Source organism: Phascolarctos cinereus, unplaced genomic scaffold (assembly GCF_003287225.1).
Source record: "Phascolarctos cinereus isolate Bilbo 61053 unplaced genomic scaffold, phaCin_HiC Scaffold_9;HRSCAF=440, whole genome shotgun sequence".
Taxonomy (NCBI): domain Eukaryota; kingdom Metazoa; phylum Chordata; class Mammalia; order Diprotodontia; family Phascolarctidae; genus Phascolarctos; species Phascolarctos cinereus.
The window spans coordinates 154,553,209-154,571,642 of NW_027556402.1; the positions used below are offsets into that span (position 1 = coordinate 154,553,209).

Sequence of the window (18,434 nt, forward strand, 5' to 3'; positions counted from 1 at the left end):
TCCTTTCCTTATTCTTCTTTCTGCTCTCAACACAGGTTTCAATTAAAACCTTTTTTATTGTCTTTAGCATTTATGAGAAGCCTTCACTCATACTCTGATTTATTCTTCATGAGGCCATATTAATAGAATTATGAAACACTTGGATCCATCCTGAGTTATGTGCCTTCACTTCTATCTCTTGTGCATATCTTTTTAAAACCTTAACACGCCAATGAATTTCCTATGCAGCCACATTGATTTTTTTTAGGGATAGGCAACCCCCCACTTTCTTCATCAAAATAATTTGGGACTGTGTTGTCAGAATTTTGTTCTTGACATCTTCCATTCCTCTCAAATTGACTTTTCCTTTTAGACCTTTAGACCATAGGATTCTACACAGTTTTTCTCTGAATTCTGAAATCTACTCTGGAATATAGGTGAGTCTGCATGGGTTTCTAGACTTCATCACTTTTTCCTAAGATTCTTGTAACCTCAACTTCAGTAATCAATTCCTCCTTGGTCAGAATCAGATTCAAGATACCTATTCATTTTGTTGCTTCTAACTTCTAAGAGATGAAATTATCAAGGCAAGCAAGAACTTGCTGAGTGTCTGTTCTATTCTTAGCAGAGAGAGGCTTCCAGATAGTCTAAGTCTCCTTTTTCAATTATATTCCATCTTTATCCCAATTCTGAGATTTGAGTACAGCACTTAACATTCATTTCATCCATCTGCCACATTGATTTCTATGATGTGCTCTAATCATATTATTGCATCTATTTCTCTCTTTTTAGCCTTACTCAAATATCCTCCATCATACTTTTATAACAAGGTGTATGCTTCCAGTGCTGCATTCTACTAAGTTTTAATGATAGTGTAGGCTTGTATTTTCCTCCTGTAATAAAGATCTATAATCCCCTTTATGCATTTTCTTCAGATTAGTGTATGGTCATCTGAGACCATGAGAATCATTTCTGCCTTCTTCCTGTAATTTTTTCCCTAATGGATTCCTCTGTATTCCACTGTTATTCTTTCTGTGATAGAGATGCTACTCTATAGGGCATATGCTTTATTAGGGATAGGGGAAGAGTTTATAACTTGACAAAGGATAGCAAAGATCATAAAAGATAAAATGTATATTTTTTATTATATAGAATTGAAATGTTTGATACAGACAACCTCAATCAGTTGAAATTAGAAAGGAAGCAATTCACTGGAAAAAATAATTTGCATGAAGCTTCTTTGTTAAAGGTCTGATAACCAAGATAAAGAACTGATTCAAATATAAAAGAACATGAGTGATTTCCCCAATGATAAGTAAAAGGATATGAACACATGAACAAAGGAATAAATTCAAGCTATTGATAACCATATGGGAATAATGCTTCAAATCACTTATAAAGATATGAATTCAAGATTATATCTCACACCCAAAATAGTATTTAAAGAAAGGAAAATAACAGTTGTTGGAGGGGTGTTGGTTAGAAAGGCACACTAAGGAGCTATTGGTGAAGCTTGACCTGATCTAGCTTTTCTGGAAAGCAATTTGCAACTATACCTCCAAAGTCATTATACAGTGTATATCTTTTGACCCAGTCATACCACTGGTAGGTCTATGCCTCCACAATATCAAGGAAAAGAGGGGAGAGACTCAAAGGTATAAAATATTTATAGCAACTATATTTGTTGTAGCCAAAAACTAGAAACTGAGGAGATGCCCATGAGTTAGGGAAAATTCAACAAATAGTGTATCATGTAATGGAATTTTATTAATAAGTAATGATTAAAAAAAAGGACAGCTTCATGTCAGCCTGGGAAATCTTGTATGAACTGATGCAGCATGAAGGGAGTAGAGTCAGGAGAATAAGAAATTTGATCAATGAAAAAGAACAACCTCAGTTCAAGAGGACTGATGATAAAATATATTCTCTGCCACCTGACAGAGAGTTTGTGTTTTTCAGTTTAAAATGAAATTTGTTGTTTTGGTCATGGCCAATAGGTGGTTTTGTTTTCATTGGTTAGACATCTTTATTGCAAGAGTTTTAATTTTTCTTTTTTTTTCTTTTCCAGTTGCAGGGAGAGCAGAACTAGCAGAATAAAAAAAAAAATTAAATCAAATGTTCTTGCTAATAGTTTCTAGATTTAAATTATTTGGTCCTGGAGACACATCATGATGTTTTCAGGAAAAGGCCTATTACTTTCAAGATTTGTTCCTCTCATTTGAAGAGAATAGATAAATTGTCAGTTTTCAATGAACAATAAACTGTATGCTTTTATGGTTTGCCATCTTTTAATGCTTTTTTTTCTTTGAATATCAAAATTTAATCTTTCTGTGTTGCATGTCAATGTGTGTAAAAGCAGATCACCTTGGGAATCCTCCATTGGTCACATTTGGTTTATGTACAATATATATTTGAGAGGCAGCATGGCATAGTGAAAAGAGAGCTGGCCTCAGAATCAAATAGATCTGGGTCCAAGTACCACCTCTGACACAAATATACTAGTTCTGTAACCCTGAGCACACAGGCACTTCTCTAAAATTGAGTTGCTAAACAGGTGTCAATGGACTTTAGTAAAAGGAATTCCCCTATTTTGATGAAATCAAAGGTCCTGGGTTTTTTTTTTCTTAATAGCTAACATGGAGAAAGTTCCCATAACAAAATTTTCATTCATTTCTAAGTGTCTTGCTGTTTTCATACAGGCAAAATAGTATATAATGTATAAAGACTTAACCATTTGCTCAAAGCTTTAGTTAAGCAGCTTTCTTCTCTTCCTGTGGAAGGAGCTGACTCCAAACACTTCACTCAGCCACTAGCTTCCTGTGTGACATTCGGCATATCACCTAAGTTCTCTGTGTCTGAGAAGGCTCAATTTTCTCTAAAGTCTTTTTCAGCTTTAAATTTTGTGATTTTGTACATGACTGTGTGGACTGTTATCCTTACATGCAATGAAATGCTATGTGGCCTTAAAAATGACATATATGAATAAATAAGGAAATTGCCACCATATGATCCTTGTAGAATGTATCAATAAATAATACAAAATGAAAAATATGATGCTTTTTGCCCTCCTAATAAATACAGTTGGTATAGAATAAAAACACTCTCATTGTCCAGAATTTATTAAAATAGCTAGGAACCAGTCCCAGTTTTCAGAGGGTCTCACAGTGGTTCTGGAATATTAAAAATCCACACAACAATTTCAAGTAGAGCAAATGAATGTCAGAAATGAAAAGAGGCTATTCATGGCTAATATCTCTGAGCAGAGAGAGATGGAACAATTTATGATTATGATTCAAGGGAGGAAAACAAGTTTACATGCTGTCTCACTGTAAGCCTAATTTGAGGATGATTTACAGAAGTGCAGGCTCTAACCTTAAACTGGTGCTAAGTTCAATTGCACTTCTGGCATGTACTAGCTGTGTGACCATAGACCAATCACCCAGTTGTTCAGAGTACCCCAGCAGCCAAACAGTGCTCTAAGAGAGTAAATTACAGATGAGCTGTTGAACTACATCAATGGAGTTAGTTTCTGCATCAGATGAAAACATAGGTGTGAACAGCAATGTAAATATAAATATAAATGTACGTATATGTGTGTGTGCATATATATGTATATATCACACATATATGCATATAAGTAAAGAAGGCAGCTCTAAGAAAATCTTTTAGCACTGCAAATGCCATTGTTTTTCAGGACTTACATTTCTTTGCTGATAATTAAAAATGGCTTAATTTTTGTTATATTTCATGTTGCGAAGGCATAATTTTATAGCTGTAAACTCAGCTACAAGAGTACTTTTCATTTTCATCAGATTACAAAAATGGCTCATGTTTTAGTACATTGAACATTTTGGGTTCTAATACATTTATTCTTGATGCAAATAACTTTTTGTTAGTTGATATTATAATATTTTCATTAGAAATACAAGTATCATACTTACCTTATTAAATGTTTTTGGGTATAGAAGTTTAATTGATTGTCTTGGGAACAGTGAGTGACAAATAGTTCCATGCTCATGCTAATGAACCAATTTTTCTCTCTTCTTCCTCCTCTCCCACTCGCAAATTAGGCAGGGCTCACAGCCTGGAGAAGAAAAAATATTTAATGATTCATCATTACTGGAAAATCTCCAAAGTAATCATGTAAGTGGCATGGAAACATTTTTTAAAAGTTTTATGAGAAATGATAAAAGAGGCGCTATGAAGCACAAACTACTTTCTCTGTATATTCCTTCTTAAATAATGAATATGTGGGAATATAATAATTTCTCATTTGTATACATATTTAACAAATTTTGAAATAACATTACTGAATCAGTAATAAGCTGGCAAAGAATGTTTAGTTTTTAATAAATTGGTCTTGTAACATCAACAACCAGAATGCTATTTTTTTTTCAAAATACCTTCCATGAATTAATTGTGTAACTCTTTATTCCTGCTAAATAATAAGTACTATTTTCATAGAATCACATAATTTCAGTGTTTGAAGGGACCTACACAGACATCTATTCCAAACCAAGCCTGAAAAAGAGTCCCCTCTGTAACATACTGGATCAAGAAGTTATCTGTCCTTCAATAGAAGTCTTCAAATGATGAAGAACTCATTATTTGTTGAGGCAGCCTATTTTGCTTTTAGATAAGCTGGAAAGTTTTTCTTGACATTAAGCCTCTCTGATCTCTTTGAAATTACCTCTTCATTTCCACTCATTGTTCCTGATTTTGCCCTGTGAGGCAACCAAATAAGTCTTTCCCGTGTCATAGCATCTCAAGTGCCCTAGTCTTCTCTTCTTTAGGCTCCATGTTCTTCAGTCCTCATATGGCATGGACTTATGGGGTTTGACTGTCGTGGTTGCCTTCCTCCATCTGATATCTTTCTCAAACTGTGGTGCCCAGAACTGAACACAACACTGCAGATGTGGTCTTTCCAGGAGAGAGTAGAGCAAGAATAGCTCTGTTATCCCTGGAAGCTATGATTCTCTTATTGGAGCCAAATATCGTGTTAGCTTTTTTGGCTACCGTATTATATTGTTGACCCTTACTATGCTTATAACCCACCAAAATCTCCTGCTCTTTTTCAGACAACTGCTGTCTAACTATGCCTCCCTACTTGGTATTTGTGAAGTTGATTTTTTTTTTAGGCAATTGGGGTTAAGTGACTTGCCCTAGTGACAGCTAGTAAGTGTCAAGTGTTTGGTCTAAGGCCAAATTTGAACTCAGGTACTCCAGACTTCAGAGCTGGTGCTCTATCCACTGCGCCACCTGGCTGCTTCTGAAGTTGATTTTTTTTTTAACACAAATATAATGGCTCATAGGCATTAGTTAACCTGCCCCAAATCATAAGTCTGATCTAGATCTGAATAAAAAAACTCCAATCTCCCAATATTAGTAGAATCAGATTCACTAAGAAATTGTTTCCTTCAGTTTTCACTATATTTAATCCCCTGCAAGGTAAGTTACAAAACTTGAAACACCTGAAAATAGAAAACATTGTTTCACCTCTTATCCACTAATCACATTGTACTCTTTGAGATTCTGTGGAGATAGTTTTTGAAGATAAAGGGGTTCTACTTTGTCAAGAGTTAGAAGAGTAGCCTCATTGTCAAAGGAATCTGTGTAAGCCCCTGCTGAGAAAGGCTTAGGTCTTCCAGGTGAAGAAGCTGAAAGAAAAGACTTAAAAGATTGGGGTCACCTTTGTCATTGTAAGCCCATCTCCTCCCCCAGAGGCACTAATTCTGCTCTTCCAGTACCATCTCTTATGACTGCCCTCCGTATGCTACAGGCTGCAGCCAAATGGAGGTATTCTCTGCACCATCTCCCTCTCCCTCTGCCTTCTTCTGCTTCATATGCCTTTGATCACATTGCTCCCTGTGGCTAGAAGGATCCTTCAGCATCTTCCTCTGTTTAATTCCTAACTGTTCTTTAAAACCCAGCTCAAAAGCCAGCTGTTGTCCAAAATTATAACTCTTTGATTTGCAGCTCTCTAAAGAAGTTACCTTGTGGTGTGATATAGCCATCTGTGTTTTAAGTGTGAGAAAAATCTCTCTATAGGGTAGAATATTAAGTGGTGCTTGGAGTCTGGAAGGCAGGAGTTCAAATCTGGCCTCAGACACTAGCTATGTGATCCTTGGCAAGTCACTTAAGCTCTTTCAGTTGCTATAAAATGCAGAAAATAATAGCAGCTATCTCACAAGGTTGTTTGCTGTGAGGATCAAAGGAAATAACATATGTAAATCACTTTGCAAATCTTAATTTGTTATATAAATGCTCTTATTGTTGTTATTGTTATTTCTTATTTCCCTGTTAAATTGCCGTTTCCACTAGAGCAAAAAAGGTATGTTCTAAATTCCATATCCCCTTCTGTATCTGGTGCAATGCTCCATACATAGGCAATTAATAAGTATTTAAATGTATGAATGAATAATTATTATACCTTGCATTTGGATGGCACTTTAGATTTAGAAAGCATTTTAACTGACCTTAACTCCCAAGAACTCTGTGAGGCTAGGGAGTTATTAATATTCCAAATTTTCTAGGTGAGGAAACAGAGAGGGTACATAGCTTGCTCAGTGTTACAGAGCTAACCAATATCTGAAGCAAGATTAAAACCCAGGTCCTGCTGACTCCATGTCCAGCACTGTAGCCACTCTGGCTCTCATGAATGTAATAGTACTTTAAGGTTTATAAAGCATTTTATACATATTAGAGCCATCTGATCTCACAACATCCTTATGAAGTAGAGGTGCTATTTTCCCATTTTAAAGATGACAAAATCGAGGTTTAGATACAATTTTAGTAATTTTCTCAGTGTCACAAGGCTAATAAGTATCTGAAGTAAGATTTGAACCCAGGTCTTCTTGACTCCGAGTCCTATACTTTATCCACTATGCCACCTCATTACCTCTATCACAATAGTCCATTCATGAAGTGATGAGAGCCTGAACCCGGTGTAGCAAAGGAGAAAAGGGAGCATACGCAAGAGATGTTATAAATGTGGAAACAACAGGACTTTATTGCATGGGTGGTGGGGTTGAGAGAGTGTAAGAGTTGGGGTTGCCAAATACTCTCTTACAAAGGCCTAGTTCCCTACTTCCTTCATCTAGTCCTTTAGCTTGAATATGAGGTTACCTCTTCATCCTGGTTGCCTTCATGAACCTACTCCAGCTTTCTAAAACATGACACCTAGAAGCAAACAGTACCTCAGGGAGTATCACTATATTCGTTGAGGACACCATTCATCTGTCAGTATAGCCTAAGATTACATTAGGTGGCTTGGCAAGGTCATACATACTAGCTCATATTTTTTCACTCAGATTGATCTTGGAATGCAACAAAACCTCTAAATTGGATTGGTTGAGAGGGGTTTTTTTTGTTATATGTTTGTTTTTTACCAAATATTAAATAGCCAAATAAATAAATAGTCTTCTACCTGATGTGTCTTCCATCTTGTACTTAAACAATTGATTTTAAACCCACACTCAAGACTTCACATTTATTGCTGTTAAATTTCATAATGTTATATTTGGCCCATGTTTCCAGTCTAATGAGGTCTTTTTAGATCCTGATTCTGTCATGCAGCTATCTCTCTGCTTCTTAGCATGTTCAGATTTCATAAATGTCACCTTAGTCTTCATTCAGGTCACTGATAAGAATATTAAATAAAACAGATCCAGGATAGATTCCCCAGGGCATTTCTGCTAGATATGTCCTTCTAGGTTGACATTGGTCCATGTCTAGACTCTTTGGGTAAACGTATCGGCCAGTTCCAAGTTGGCCCAACTACATAGTTATCCACTGAACATCTCTCCATCTTAATCAAAATAATCATAGAATTTCAGAGCAACTTGTCCACAAAAATATGTGAAATTTTGTCAAAAGCCGTGACAAAATCCAGGTATTATGTGTCTATAGGACTTCTATGAGCTATCATTTTGGTAATCCTCTTTAATTTCCCATACCATAATACAAGCTTCATGAGGGCAGTATTTATTCTTCATCATATTTCCTATGTCCATTATACTATAGTAAAGTATCTTATATATAATGAGAAATTCAATTAATATTTGTTGAATCAGTCAGTTCTGTAACTAAAACCTTCTAGAAACAGAATATTTGCATACTTAATTTTCTTCAGTGTAAATTTTCACTTAACCCATAGAGATAATCTTGATTTTTAAAGGAATTGTGGGAAAGACGTAAGATGAAATGTTGCTATCACTAGTTAGTTAGAACACTTAAATGATAAACAGTTTTATTTATTTGTTCTTTTCTTCTAGCCAACTGCACCGATTATATGTGAATTTCTTACAATGATGGCTGTTTGTCATACAGCAGTACCAGAACGAGAAGGTGATAAGATTATTTACCAAGCAGCATCTCCAGGTAACAACTAAGTAATTGTTGGAACTTTCACCTTGGAAAATTGTTCTTTTGGAAAATAAAATCTTATTTCCTAGGATTTAGGATTATCCAAACATTTATTTTCTCAAAGTGAACTGTATTATTTCTAAAAGTGAGATAATTACTGTCTGATAGAATCTACTTTATGCAGACTAAAAGTCTCTGTTTCATAGTTTGGAAGCTTTCACCTGATTAAAACAATTGATAATATGAAACATGTAACTTTTATGTTCAATTTTAATACATAGTCTCCAAAATAATGAATTTAACACTGAAATGAAAAAAATTTCTGATATGCAGGCAGCAATATGCATGCTATTTAATTCCTTCTTTTTGAATAACTAGACTTAAGGTAAGAGTAATATAAACTGACAGTGCAAGAAAACTTTCAGGAAGAAAATGTTGCTTGCCCAAGAGTAGTCAGTCCTTATGTGTATCTCTTTCCACTGCAAATAATTTGTATTTTAAGCTTAGTTTCAGTGAAAACAGACTAGATCATTTGAATAGATTTTCAAGGCAGTCTGTTGATGTTGCTTTTATTAAAGTAGTCACTGAGAACTTAGGTACCAAATGAGTAACTCAAGATTTTAGTAGTACTTTAAATCTAAAACTGGTTACATTGCTAATCTTATGAACACAAAACTCTAAGAAAGCAAACAGTCTGGAGAATAATATGTTCTGCACTGACATGGTGAGTGATTTATAAAACTCTATAAAATAAACTAGTGCCCTTTAAAATATTGTCATATTTCATAGTTTCCAGGCTAAATAGTTATAAAGCATTTAGCACAGTGCCTGGCACATAGTAGGCTCTTAATAAATGCTTGCTCCCTTCCCTTAATATTACATTTTTGTTCTAGTGTTGCCATTTTAGTCAGTGTATTTATTGATCAAGCTTCAGTTCTAAAGCCACTGGTCAAGAAATGGGCTTTAGGTGGCCAAAGAGATAAATCATTAGAATGTCAGAGCTAGAAAAGATCTTGCAAATCCACTGATCCAATTTTCTCATTTTACATATAAGGAAAATGAGGTTAGAAAGAGTGACTTGCCCAAAGTCACATGGTCAGTAGCAAAGCCAACACTTTAACCCAGGTCTTATGACTCTTAGAACAATAATACCCTTTCAGCTGTGTCATGATGTTATTATAATATGGGATAGTATCAATTAGCAGAAACCCAGGGAATGTTTTGGGTGCATTAATATATCCAGCCACGTTTCCAAGTTAACTCAACATTTATTAAACACCTACTATATATAAGGCTGTATGGTACAAGTTCTATAGCCCCAGGAACAAACAGTCCATTTTCAAAGTCATGACTCCAAAGTCCTAAGATATTCTGCAATATATAGTTGTTATTAAGGTGAGAATGAGATATATCTAACATAGATTTTCAAGAACAAAAATTGACCCAAAAAGATTTTTTGCTTAACATTTCGTTAATTTTTAAAAATATTTAATTTCTTCGAATCTCTTTTTATATTAACGTATTGGTCAATCCATGTTACCTTAACATATTAATTTTAAGTGTATTTGTTATTTCTATTCATTATTTTGATATTTTCTCCAAATTTGTGATTTCATTGAGGTTGAGTTCCCCATATATAAAATCCCTCCACTGATGCAGACAGATCAGTCCTCTATAACTCAATTATAGCTAATATTTTTACAGTGTTTTAAGTGGTTTGCAAAGTCTTTTACATACATTACTATATCTGATCCTCAAAACAACCCTATGAAGTAGGTGCTATTAAACTGAACCAGACAGAGGTTAAGTGACTTCCCTAGGGTGACATAGCTCATAAGTATCTGAAACCAGACTTGGAACTTAGATTGCCCTGACACCAAGTCTAGCACTCTATCCACCATGCCACCTAGGTGCCTGTGCTTATAGACTTTAGAGAGTTGCCTATGACACTGAAAACTTAAGTCAACTGCAAGCATATATTAACCTCCTAAGGTGTACCAGGAACTGGACTTGCCCATGGTCACCTAGCCATTATATATTACAAACTAGAGCTGAACCCAAGTCTTCCTTATTCTAAGGCCAGCCCTCTGTTTATTAAACCACAACATTTCTCCAGTGCTTCCATTAATATCAAATGATTTCTTAAAACAGATGAAGGAGCCCTGGTCAGAGCTGCTAAACAGTTGAATTTTGTTTTCACTGGAAGAACACCTGATTCAGTCATCATAGATTCTGTAAGTTCATGTTAAGAAAACACATTTCAAAAGAGAACATATTTATGTTAACATTTTATGTGTTAATGCGTAATTACAGTTTTATACTAAATTTTATACAAAAGCCAAAAAAGACAACTTCTTACTGATATTGGGGTTTTTTTCCCTCTTAGCTTGGACAGGAAGAAAGATATGAATTACTCAATGTCCTGGAGTTTACCAGGTAAGCCACCTATTCCATTGATTTTTTTCATTTTTTTTTAAATTCACTTATGCATGGGATTTATCAATGCTTATTTTTATTTCAGTGTTTTAATAATGAGTTCCATTTTATGTTTAACTGAATTTAGACTTACTCTAAAACATTTAAATTTTGTCTGTAAAAGTTAACAGACACGTCTTTAGGTGACAGTCATAGGCAGCACATTTCAAAGTGTTCCAGAATAGGGTTTGGCATGAATACTTTTAGACAGTTTTTCCATTCTGCATCACTAGTAGGTCCAGAGATCATTGACCAACTGAAAAAGGATAAACAACTAGAAAATCAATTAACTTTCTATTGAAATTTTTCTAAAGTAATTGTTTACTTTTTCCCTTCTGTGTTGAACAATAACATTTCTTGTTACTTGTTTCTTCATTCTCATGTAATTATATTTATCTATATAGTTAAGTAAATAAATCTTCAGAAAATTGTACTAGGTAGTTGTGCTTTATCAAAAGGAGATAAATACTTCTTTTCTGATTACTTTTTAAACTCAAATTCCTTGAACTTTTTAGCAAACAAGTTACTCTAAACACAAAAAAAGAGCTTTTCTATATACACAGCAGAACAAAAAAAAAGGATTCTATAGGAAACCATGATTCTCCGTTTCATAGAGATTGCTTTTTCTAAAAATTCTACACATTAACTTTCAAAACTGTTCTAATTATCTGGGCTTCCTTTTGTTCCTTCTGTGGATTAAAAAAAATGTAAGTGGCACTCTTTTGTTTTAGTATCACTATTACTAACTTCCTCCTCCTCCCAACCTCACTTCTCCAACTATAAACCAAGAGAATAAAAGAAGAAAATCTTTGTAATGAATTATCAGTCAAGCAAAATTAATCCACACAGTGGCCATGTCCAAATATGTGGCCAGTACTTTGTGTCTATCACCTCTCCATCAGATAGATAACATTATTCATAGTTCCTCTGGAAACATAGTTGGTTGTTGAATTGATCAGAGTTCTTAAGTCTTTTACGGTTATTTTTTCATGTCATTGTCTTTGAATAAATTGTTGTCTTGGTTCTTCTCATTTATACTTCAGTTCATACAACCCAAGATTCTCTCAGAGTCTCTCTTTAGTCTTTTCTTATGGCACATAATATTCCATTACATTCATATGCCACAATTTCATAATCTAATCCCCAATTGTCTAAGAGGCAAGCTAAGTCACCCTTTTAGATTCTAGCTCTTTTTTTCTGCCTTTTAGTTGCTTCCTGCAAGATCGGGAAGGTTGTTTGAAGTGGGACTATCCCTCCCCAGTATCATCCTCTCTCTTAGCCCCTCCCTTTCCTATCCCCATTTGTTTCCCTGTTGAGTTTGATGGTTTTCTACACCAAACTTGTGTATTTTGGTTCAATTCTCTTCTGTCCACTTCAGATAAAAAGTGAGATTCATCCAATGCCCACTTCCTCCATGCTTTTTTCCATGTTTATATATTCTTCTCATGCAACCCAGTTATGAGAAATTATATAGCTTCTTCCAGTTTGCTCAAATAAATTTGCATTTCTAGGTTTCTCAGGACTCGTGTTTGTCTTTCACAGTTCCTACTCCATTTGGTCTTTTTGTAATAAATACTGGAAAGTCCTCTATTCCACTAATGGTCCATGTTTCCCCTTGTATAATAGTTTGAAGCTTTCCTGGCAATTTATTCTTGATTGTAACTTTATCCTTTGCCTTTTGGAACATTATGTTCCAAGATCTCCTCATTTTTAGTAGAAGCTACTAGGTCTCGTGTGATTCTAACTGTAATTCCTTGATATTTGAACTGTTTCTTTCTTTCTGGATACCTGAAATATTTTTTTCTTTGACATAGGAATTTTAAATTTTGGCAGTGACATTCCTGGGACTTCCTTCTGGAGTTCTCTTCAGGAGATGATTAATAGATCATTTCTATTTTCATTTTGCCCTTGAGTTTTGATAGATCTGGGCAATTTTCCTTTATGATTTCTCAAGATACTGTTTTTAAAAATCATGGCTTTTAGAGATCCCAGTGATTCTTTAGTTATCTCTACTTGATCTGTTTTCAGGTAATTTTTTTTTTACCTCAGATATCTCATTTAAAAATTTTTTTCAATCTTTTATTTTTGTTCTAATGCTTCTTCCTGTCTCCTAGAGCCATTGATTTCTATCTGATCTAGTTTTCAGGGATTCCATTTCTTTGGTAAAGTTTACTACTTTCTCTCCTAAGCTACTTATTCTACTTTTAATTCTTTTATTTCTGTCTTCATTTCTCCTAGGTATTTATATAGTCCTAGTAAAAAATCCATTTTTTCCTTTGAATTTCTGCTTGCAGAAATTGTTGTTGAGCAATTTGGTGAATCTCTAGATTCACATTCATTTTTTTCTTTTTTCTTTTTTTTGATGAGGTGATCACAGTTAAGTGACTTGCTTAGGGTCACACAGCTAGTAAGTATTAAGTGTCTGAGTCTGGATTTGAACTCAGGTCTTTCTGACGCAGGGCCAGAGCTCTATTCACTGCACCATCTATCTGCCCCCACATTCATTTTTGATACTCCTTGGTGTTTTCTTTGATTTACTAATCTCTGCAACTTTAGTTTCTGAATTAAAGCCTTGTGCTAGTGCCAAGCTCCACCCCTACTACACTTTTGGGCAGAACGATCAATCTTATTTGATCTTATCCTAGGTTCCCTGGGTTCTTGCTAGCCTCTAACTTTGTGGGGTGAGGCCCCTGGATCTTTGAAATTCAGAATACTAGATGCTCATAGACCTCTCTGAAATCTCAGGACTAGGATTTCAGGCCTCAGAGTCCCTGAGCCTGGGTAACCTTTGTCTGAGAACCTCTATCTGAGAACATCTGAGAGTTCTGTGATCCTGCTCTGCTCAGTGTGTTCTGTCGAGGTTCCCTAGGGCTTCTAAAGCCTGCACCCTGGGGTTTTCTTGAAGAAGCCATCTGCTTTTGCTGCCTCATGACAAAAAGTCTTCTTTACAGGCTACACTGTGTACCCACAGTCCCTGTGTACTATTGCCCTGAAAGGTAGCATGCATTATTCTGGTGCTCAGTTTTGCTGGTAGAGGTCCCTTTCCTACTGCCCATGGGCTTATGGTTGACTTTTTGTGCAGTTATGGGGTGGGAGAAGTCATTTATTATAGTTTCTTGATGTATTTCTTAATCATTACTAGGCCTGGTTCAAACTTTAGATTTTAGGTCCAAACTTTAGGAATAGGTATGTGCGACCTAGGTGCCTTGCCTCCCACTCAAACAGCCTTTCAGGCAAAAAATGCTTTTGATTATATTCTTAATGATGATAATGACAGTGTGGGTAATGTCAGCTCACATTTATGTAGTATTTTGTAATTTACAAAGAATTGCCCTCACAACCCTATGAGAACTTAAATGACCATTGCAGTGCTGGTGCCTTGCTGTCAAAAGAAGCCATTGTTGCTCCTCCTACAAAAAGGGAAAGAAAAAAAATGGAACAAAAGAAAAGCAAGTTGCTTTTGTTATATCTCACTATCAAATAAAAATACCTAAAACAATGTATTATTAACTTAATTTTAAATGCAATCATCAGTGTATGAAGTAGACTGCTATCCCTAACTACTACAACATATTCCATAACCTCAAAACAGTTCTTGCTCATAAGAAGCTCATAAACAGAGTGGGGGACAAGGGAGAAGGGAGACTCCTAGGTGCAGTTGTACCCTAAAAGAACCTTTTTCCAGTCTTGGGAAAAGAATATGTAGGCTTCCAAATGAAGGCCTAGCATCTTTTTTATGGTGCCATTCTGTTCTCAGTGTAATTTGCTGTCTCTTCATTGATGCATTGGAACATTTTGTGCATTTGGCAGGCAGTTTTCATTAAACTGTGTTTATCTGTATCATCAACCACAGTGATGAAATGTTTGCTCTTGATAGCTCAGATTTATTTATGTAAATTAGATTTTGCATGATACTACTAGGCTGCCTCCAGTCATTGAAGAAGGATCATTTTAAATGTCCAAGTTCTTGTTTTAAGGGTCAGTAGTTAACTTAATCAGTGTTTTTATTAAAAATCAAATACAGATTGATTACATGTCCTTTTTAGCCACATTCTCTTTTATATGTGTAATTCATCTACTATTATATGTGTTTATTTGATAAATATGCCAAACTTGAAAACATTGGACCAGAACCTATCACAGGAGATAACTTTTTCCCCAGGAGTAGCATTTTGGGAGGTGCATTAATTCTTTCAGGTCACTAGAGGACCATTTTCTAAATTATTCCTCCTAGATAGTAAATTGTGCCCCAGTGCCTTGAAAAATTTAATGTTGCTTCAAAAATGCCTAACTTTACTCCTGGGGAATAGTTTGTTTGTCCGGAAGGATGTGGCCCATTATTGGTTCGAATTTATTTCTGCACTGTGAGTATTAAAATCTGTGATGCATGGCAAGTATTTCTATGCACATTCTGGTATAAGTGCACATTATGGAAAAGCCTCTTTTCTTTCAGCACCAGAAAAAGAATGTCAGTGATTGTCCGCACCCCATCTGGGAAGTTACGGCTCTACTGCAAAGGAGCAGTAAGGTTCTATTTTGCATTGTTAGAGTTTTGATTTATGAACGTTTATAAATGCATATTCTAGGTAAAAGGGAAAATTTCTATGATGGAAATGTAACACAGATGTTTAGCATGAAGTCGCTGACATCAGCCTCTGTTGATGTTTTGCGGTAATGTTATCCAGCCTCTTTTAGTGAAATGTGGGGCTCTTTCTGCATAAACTGAATGCTTTGAAGAATTTGTGCTAGGTTATTTTTATAATTCAGTTTTAATACATAAATATTAATGCTTATATTGTAAAAGTCTGTTAAGAAACATTTAAATTTTGGGATTTTTTTCATTACAAATATGATGGTCAAAATTAATGTGAGGCTTAGTGTGTTTTTCAGGCCATCAAAATGAAAAGACTATTTTAACCACAATTATAATCTAAGTAGTTTAAATTATATTTAGGGAAAAAATTTCTTCATATTGTTATAATTTTACTTTTACTGGTTTGGCTGTAGCAGATTTGGGATTTCTGAGATGGTTTACAGTATCTTGTCAGGTTGCATTGAAATAATAATATAATCAGATATATATCCTATGAATTTTGCTGGTTATACCTTGTCACTCAGTTTAAGGATTTATGATTTCATGAGTGTGGGTATTCCTTCCACCATGCAGATAGCAACTCTTTCCACAAATAGACAGCATTCATGATTTAGAGGAGCTAAAATAAGATTTAATTATCTGATGGCCAACTCTCTAAGCAGCTATGCATTTAAAGAGACCAGTCCTCAGCCAAGCATTGTCATTGAACTCTCACTTAAAAAATTTTTTTTAAATTTTTTTTCCACTTAAAAATTTTTTGAGAATGAATATAATTGAGGTTGTATTCTGCTAACATAGGCATTGAAAACATGCGACAGTCATATACTGTATTGAAACATCAGAGGAAACATTGAAACATTAGTGACAGGTTTTTTTTAATGCACATGGGAAAGTTGGGAAGATATAGTTCCAGGTCTCTTCCCTATCTAAGGCCATAAGATAATTATACTACTACTCAATTGTTACTCTTTAAAATATTTTTACAAGAACTCTATGTTACAGTTACAAAATTTCTGAAAATGTAGAAAATGGGGATCCAAAAGTTTGCTTTCAAACATAATTAGTTTGAAGGTGAGGTTCAGAAGTCCATATTTTTTCATCTTCTTTATATCTGTTAGTGAATTATGAAACCACTGATTCCTATAAAATATAGATTAATAATTTTTTACATACTGTTTTGAAACTTGATTATTTTTTATTGATTTTGGAAATTTTTTGTGCTGTTTTTCATGTGATATTTAGTTGATTTGGTTTGATAATTTTTTGATTTCTTCTGCCAAAATTTTTTAAAACTTAAATCTTGTTACAAGGACAAGTCAGCAAGCCAGTCAGTCACCAAGCATTTATTAAAAACTTACTACGTGCCAGGCGCTGTACTAGGTAGTGGGTATATGAAGCCTTTAATACATCACATACGAATTCTTAAAAACAAGATAGGTCTTTGGTGGGTCACTCTTTACAGGTGAGAGATTCTTAAGGTTCCTGGCACAAAAAAAATTAATGTTGTCACCCTCCCTAAATTAGTTCTTTTTTTTTTAGTTAAAGTTTTGAAGCTGTCTACATCTGAAACCCCATATTTGGGGGTTAAGACCTTGAACAGAAAACAAGAGTTTGGACTCATATACCTAGCCATATTGGTAACATTAACTTTCGTGTCAGCTCCCTATCTTCTTTTCCATACCCGTTTTCTCAAGCTGAATATATTATGGCCAATAGTGTGAAGAAGTCTTGTTTTAAAAAAAAAAATGGGAAGAAGTGAGAGAATGCACAAAACATGTACAAAGATGAAACCAATCTATAGAATCCCAGTTACTTTATACAAGGCTGTCTCCTTGGCAAAAGTGGATGCAGATGGGATAAGGTCATCTTCTCCCTCCTGTGTCGTACTCTCAGAGGATCATTCATGAAGACAGTATGACTGTTAGCTCTTTTGAAGTAACATAAGTTGAACGAGTAGTAATTTTTTTTTTATTTAGAAGAACCTAGAACAGTATACTTATCAGACTTATGGATAGGCAAACAATTTATGAATAAACGAGAGGACAAGGTTAGATACAAAATGGATAATTTCAATGACATTAAACTGAAAAGGTTTGTACAAATAAAGTGAATGTAGCCAGTATCAGAAGGGAAGCAGAAAATTGGGGGGAGGGGCGGAAATTTTATAGAAAGTTTATCAGTGGTAATTTGGCAGAGCCTTCCTGTTGTGGGGTATAATGATGTAATCATGTTCGCATATTGTCAAGTACTATCAAGTATTGGCTTCACAAATATGAGCATCCTATGAGATCTAAAATTTCTGGAGTCTGTGCTATTTTTGCTCTAATTTTTCTTTGTAATGGTTTACATCAGTTCAGTTCAATAGATATTTGTTAAGAACCTACTATGTGCAAGACCCTGTATTAGGCACTGGAGATACGAAGACAAAAAACAGTCCCTTCCCTCAAGGAGTTTACATTTTCCTTGGGTTATACAAGATGTGCACAGAAAAGTAAATACAAAGTAATTTTTAGATTACATGTTTTTCAGTTGTCAGGCCTTTGTTTTCCTTTAACTATCTACCCCACACCCCACACCTCACCAGAAGGGTGAAAGGCAAAAGCTTTATAATAAATAGTGAAGCAAAACAAAACAAATTTCTATGTTGGCTATGTCCAGAAATGCATATCTTATTCTGCATATGTATTATATCGCTTCTCTGTCAGGAGATGGGTAACATTCTTCATCATGGGTCCTCTGGAATTATGGTTGATTATTGCATTGACCAAAATTCCTAAATTTTTCAAAATTGTTCATTTTTTTCAATATTGTCATCATTAGATCATACAGTTTTCTACTTCTCCTTGGAAAGAGGAGGGGGAGAGAAGGGAGCTAGTGTTTTACATAGTGCTTTAAGGTTTACAGAACACTTTTAACTTATTTGATCCTCACAACCCAGTGAGGTAGGTACTATTATTCTCTTTATTTTACCGATGAGGCACAGAAAGGTTAAGTGACTTCACCAGAGACACAGAGCTAGAAT

At 34.9% G+C, this 18,434-nt stretch overlaps 1 protein-coding gene across 1 annotated transcript in view; it reads left to right on the forward strand.

Moving 5' to 3' along the window:
- ATP8A1 (ATPase phospholipid transporting 8A1) overlaps positions 1 to 18,434 on the forward strand; it is a 282,797-nt gene that overhangs the window by 119,615 nt on the left and 144,748 nt on the right. The window contains 5 exon segments of the mRNA XM_020990843.2: positions 4,050 to 4,122; positions 8,253 to 8,358; positions 10,495 to 10,577; positions 10,730 to 10,779; positions 15,272 to 15,341. Coding sequence (XP_020846502.1) covers positions 4,050 to 4,122; positions 8,253 to 8,358; positions 10,495 to 10,577; positions 10,730 to 10,779; positions 15,272 to 15,341 — 382 coding nt within the window.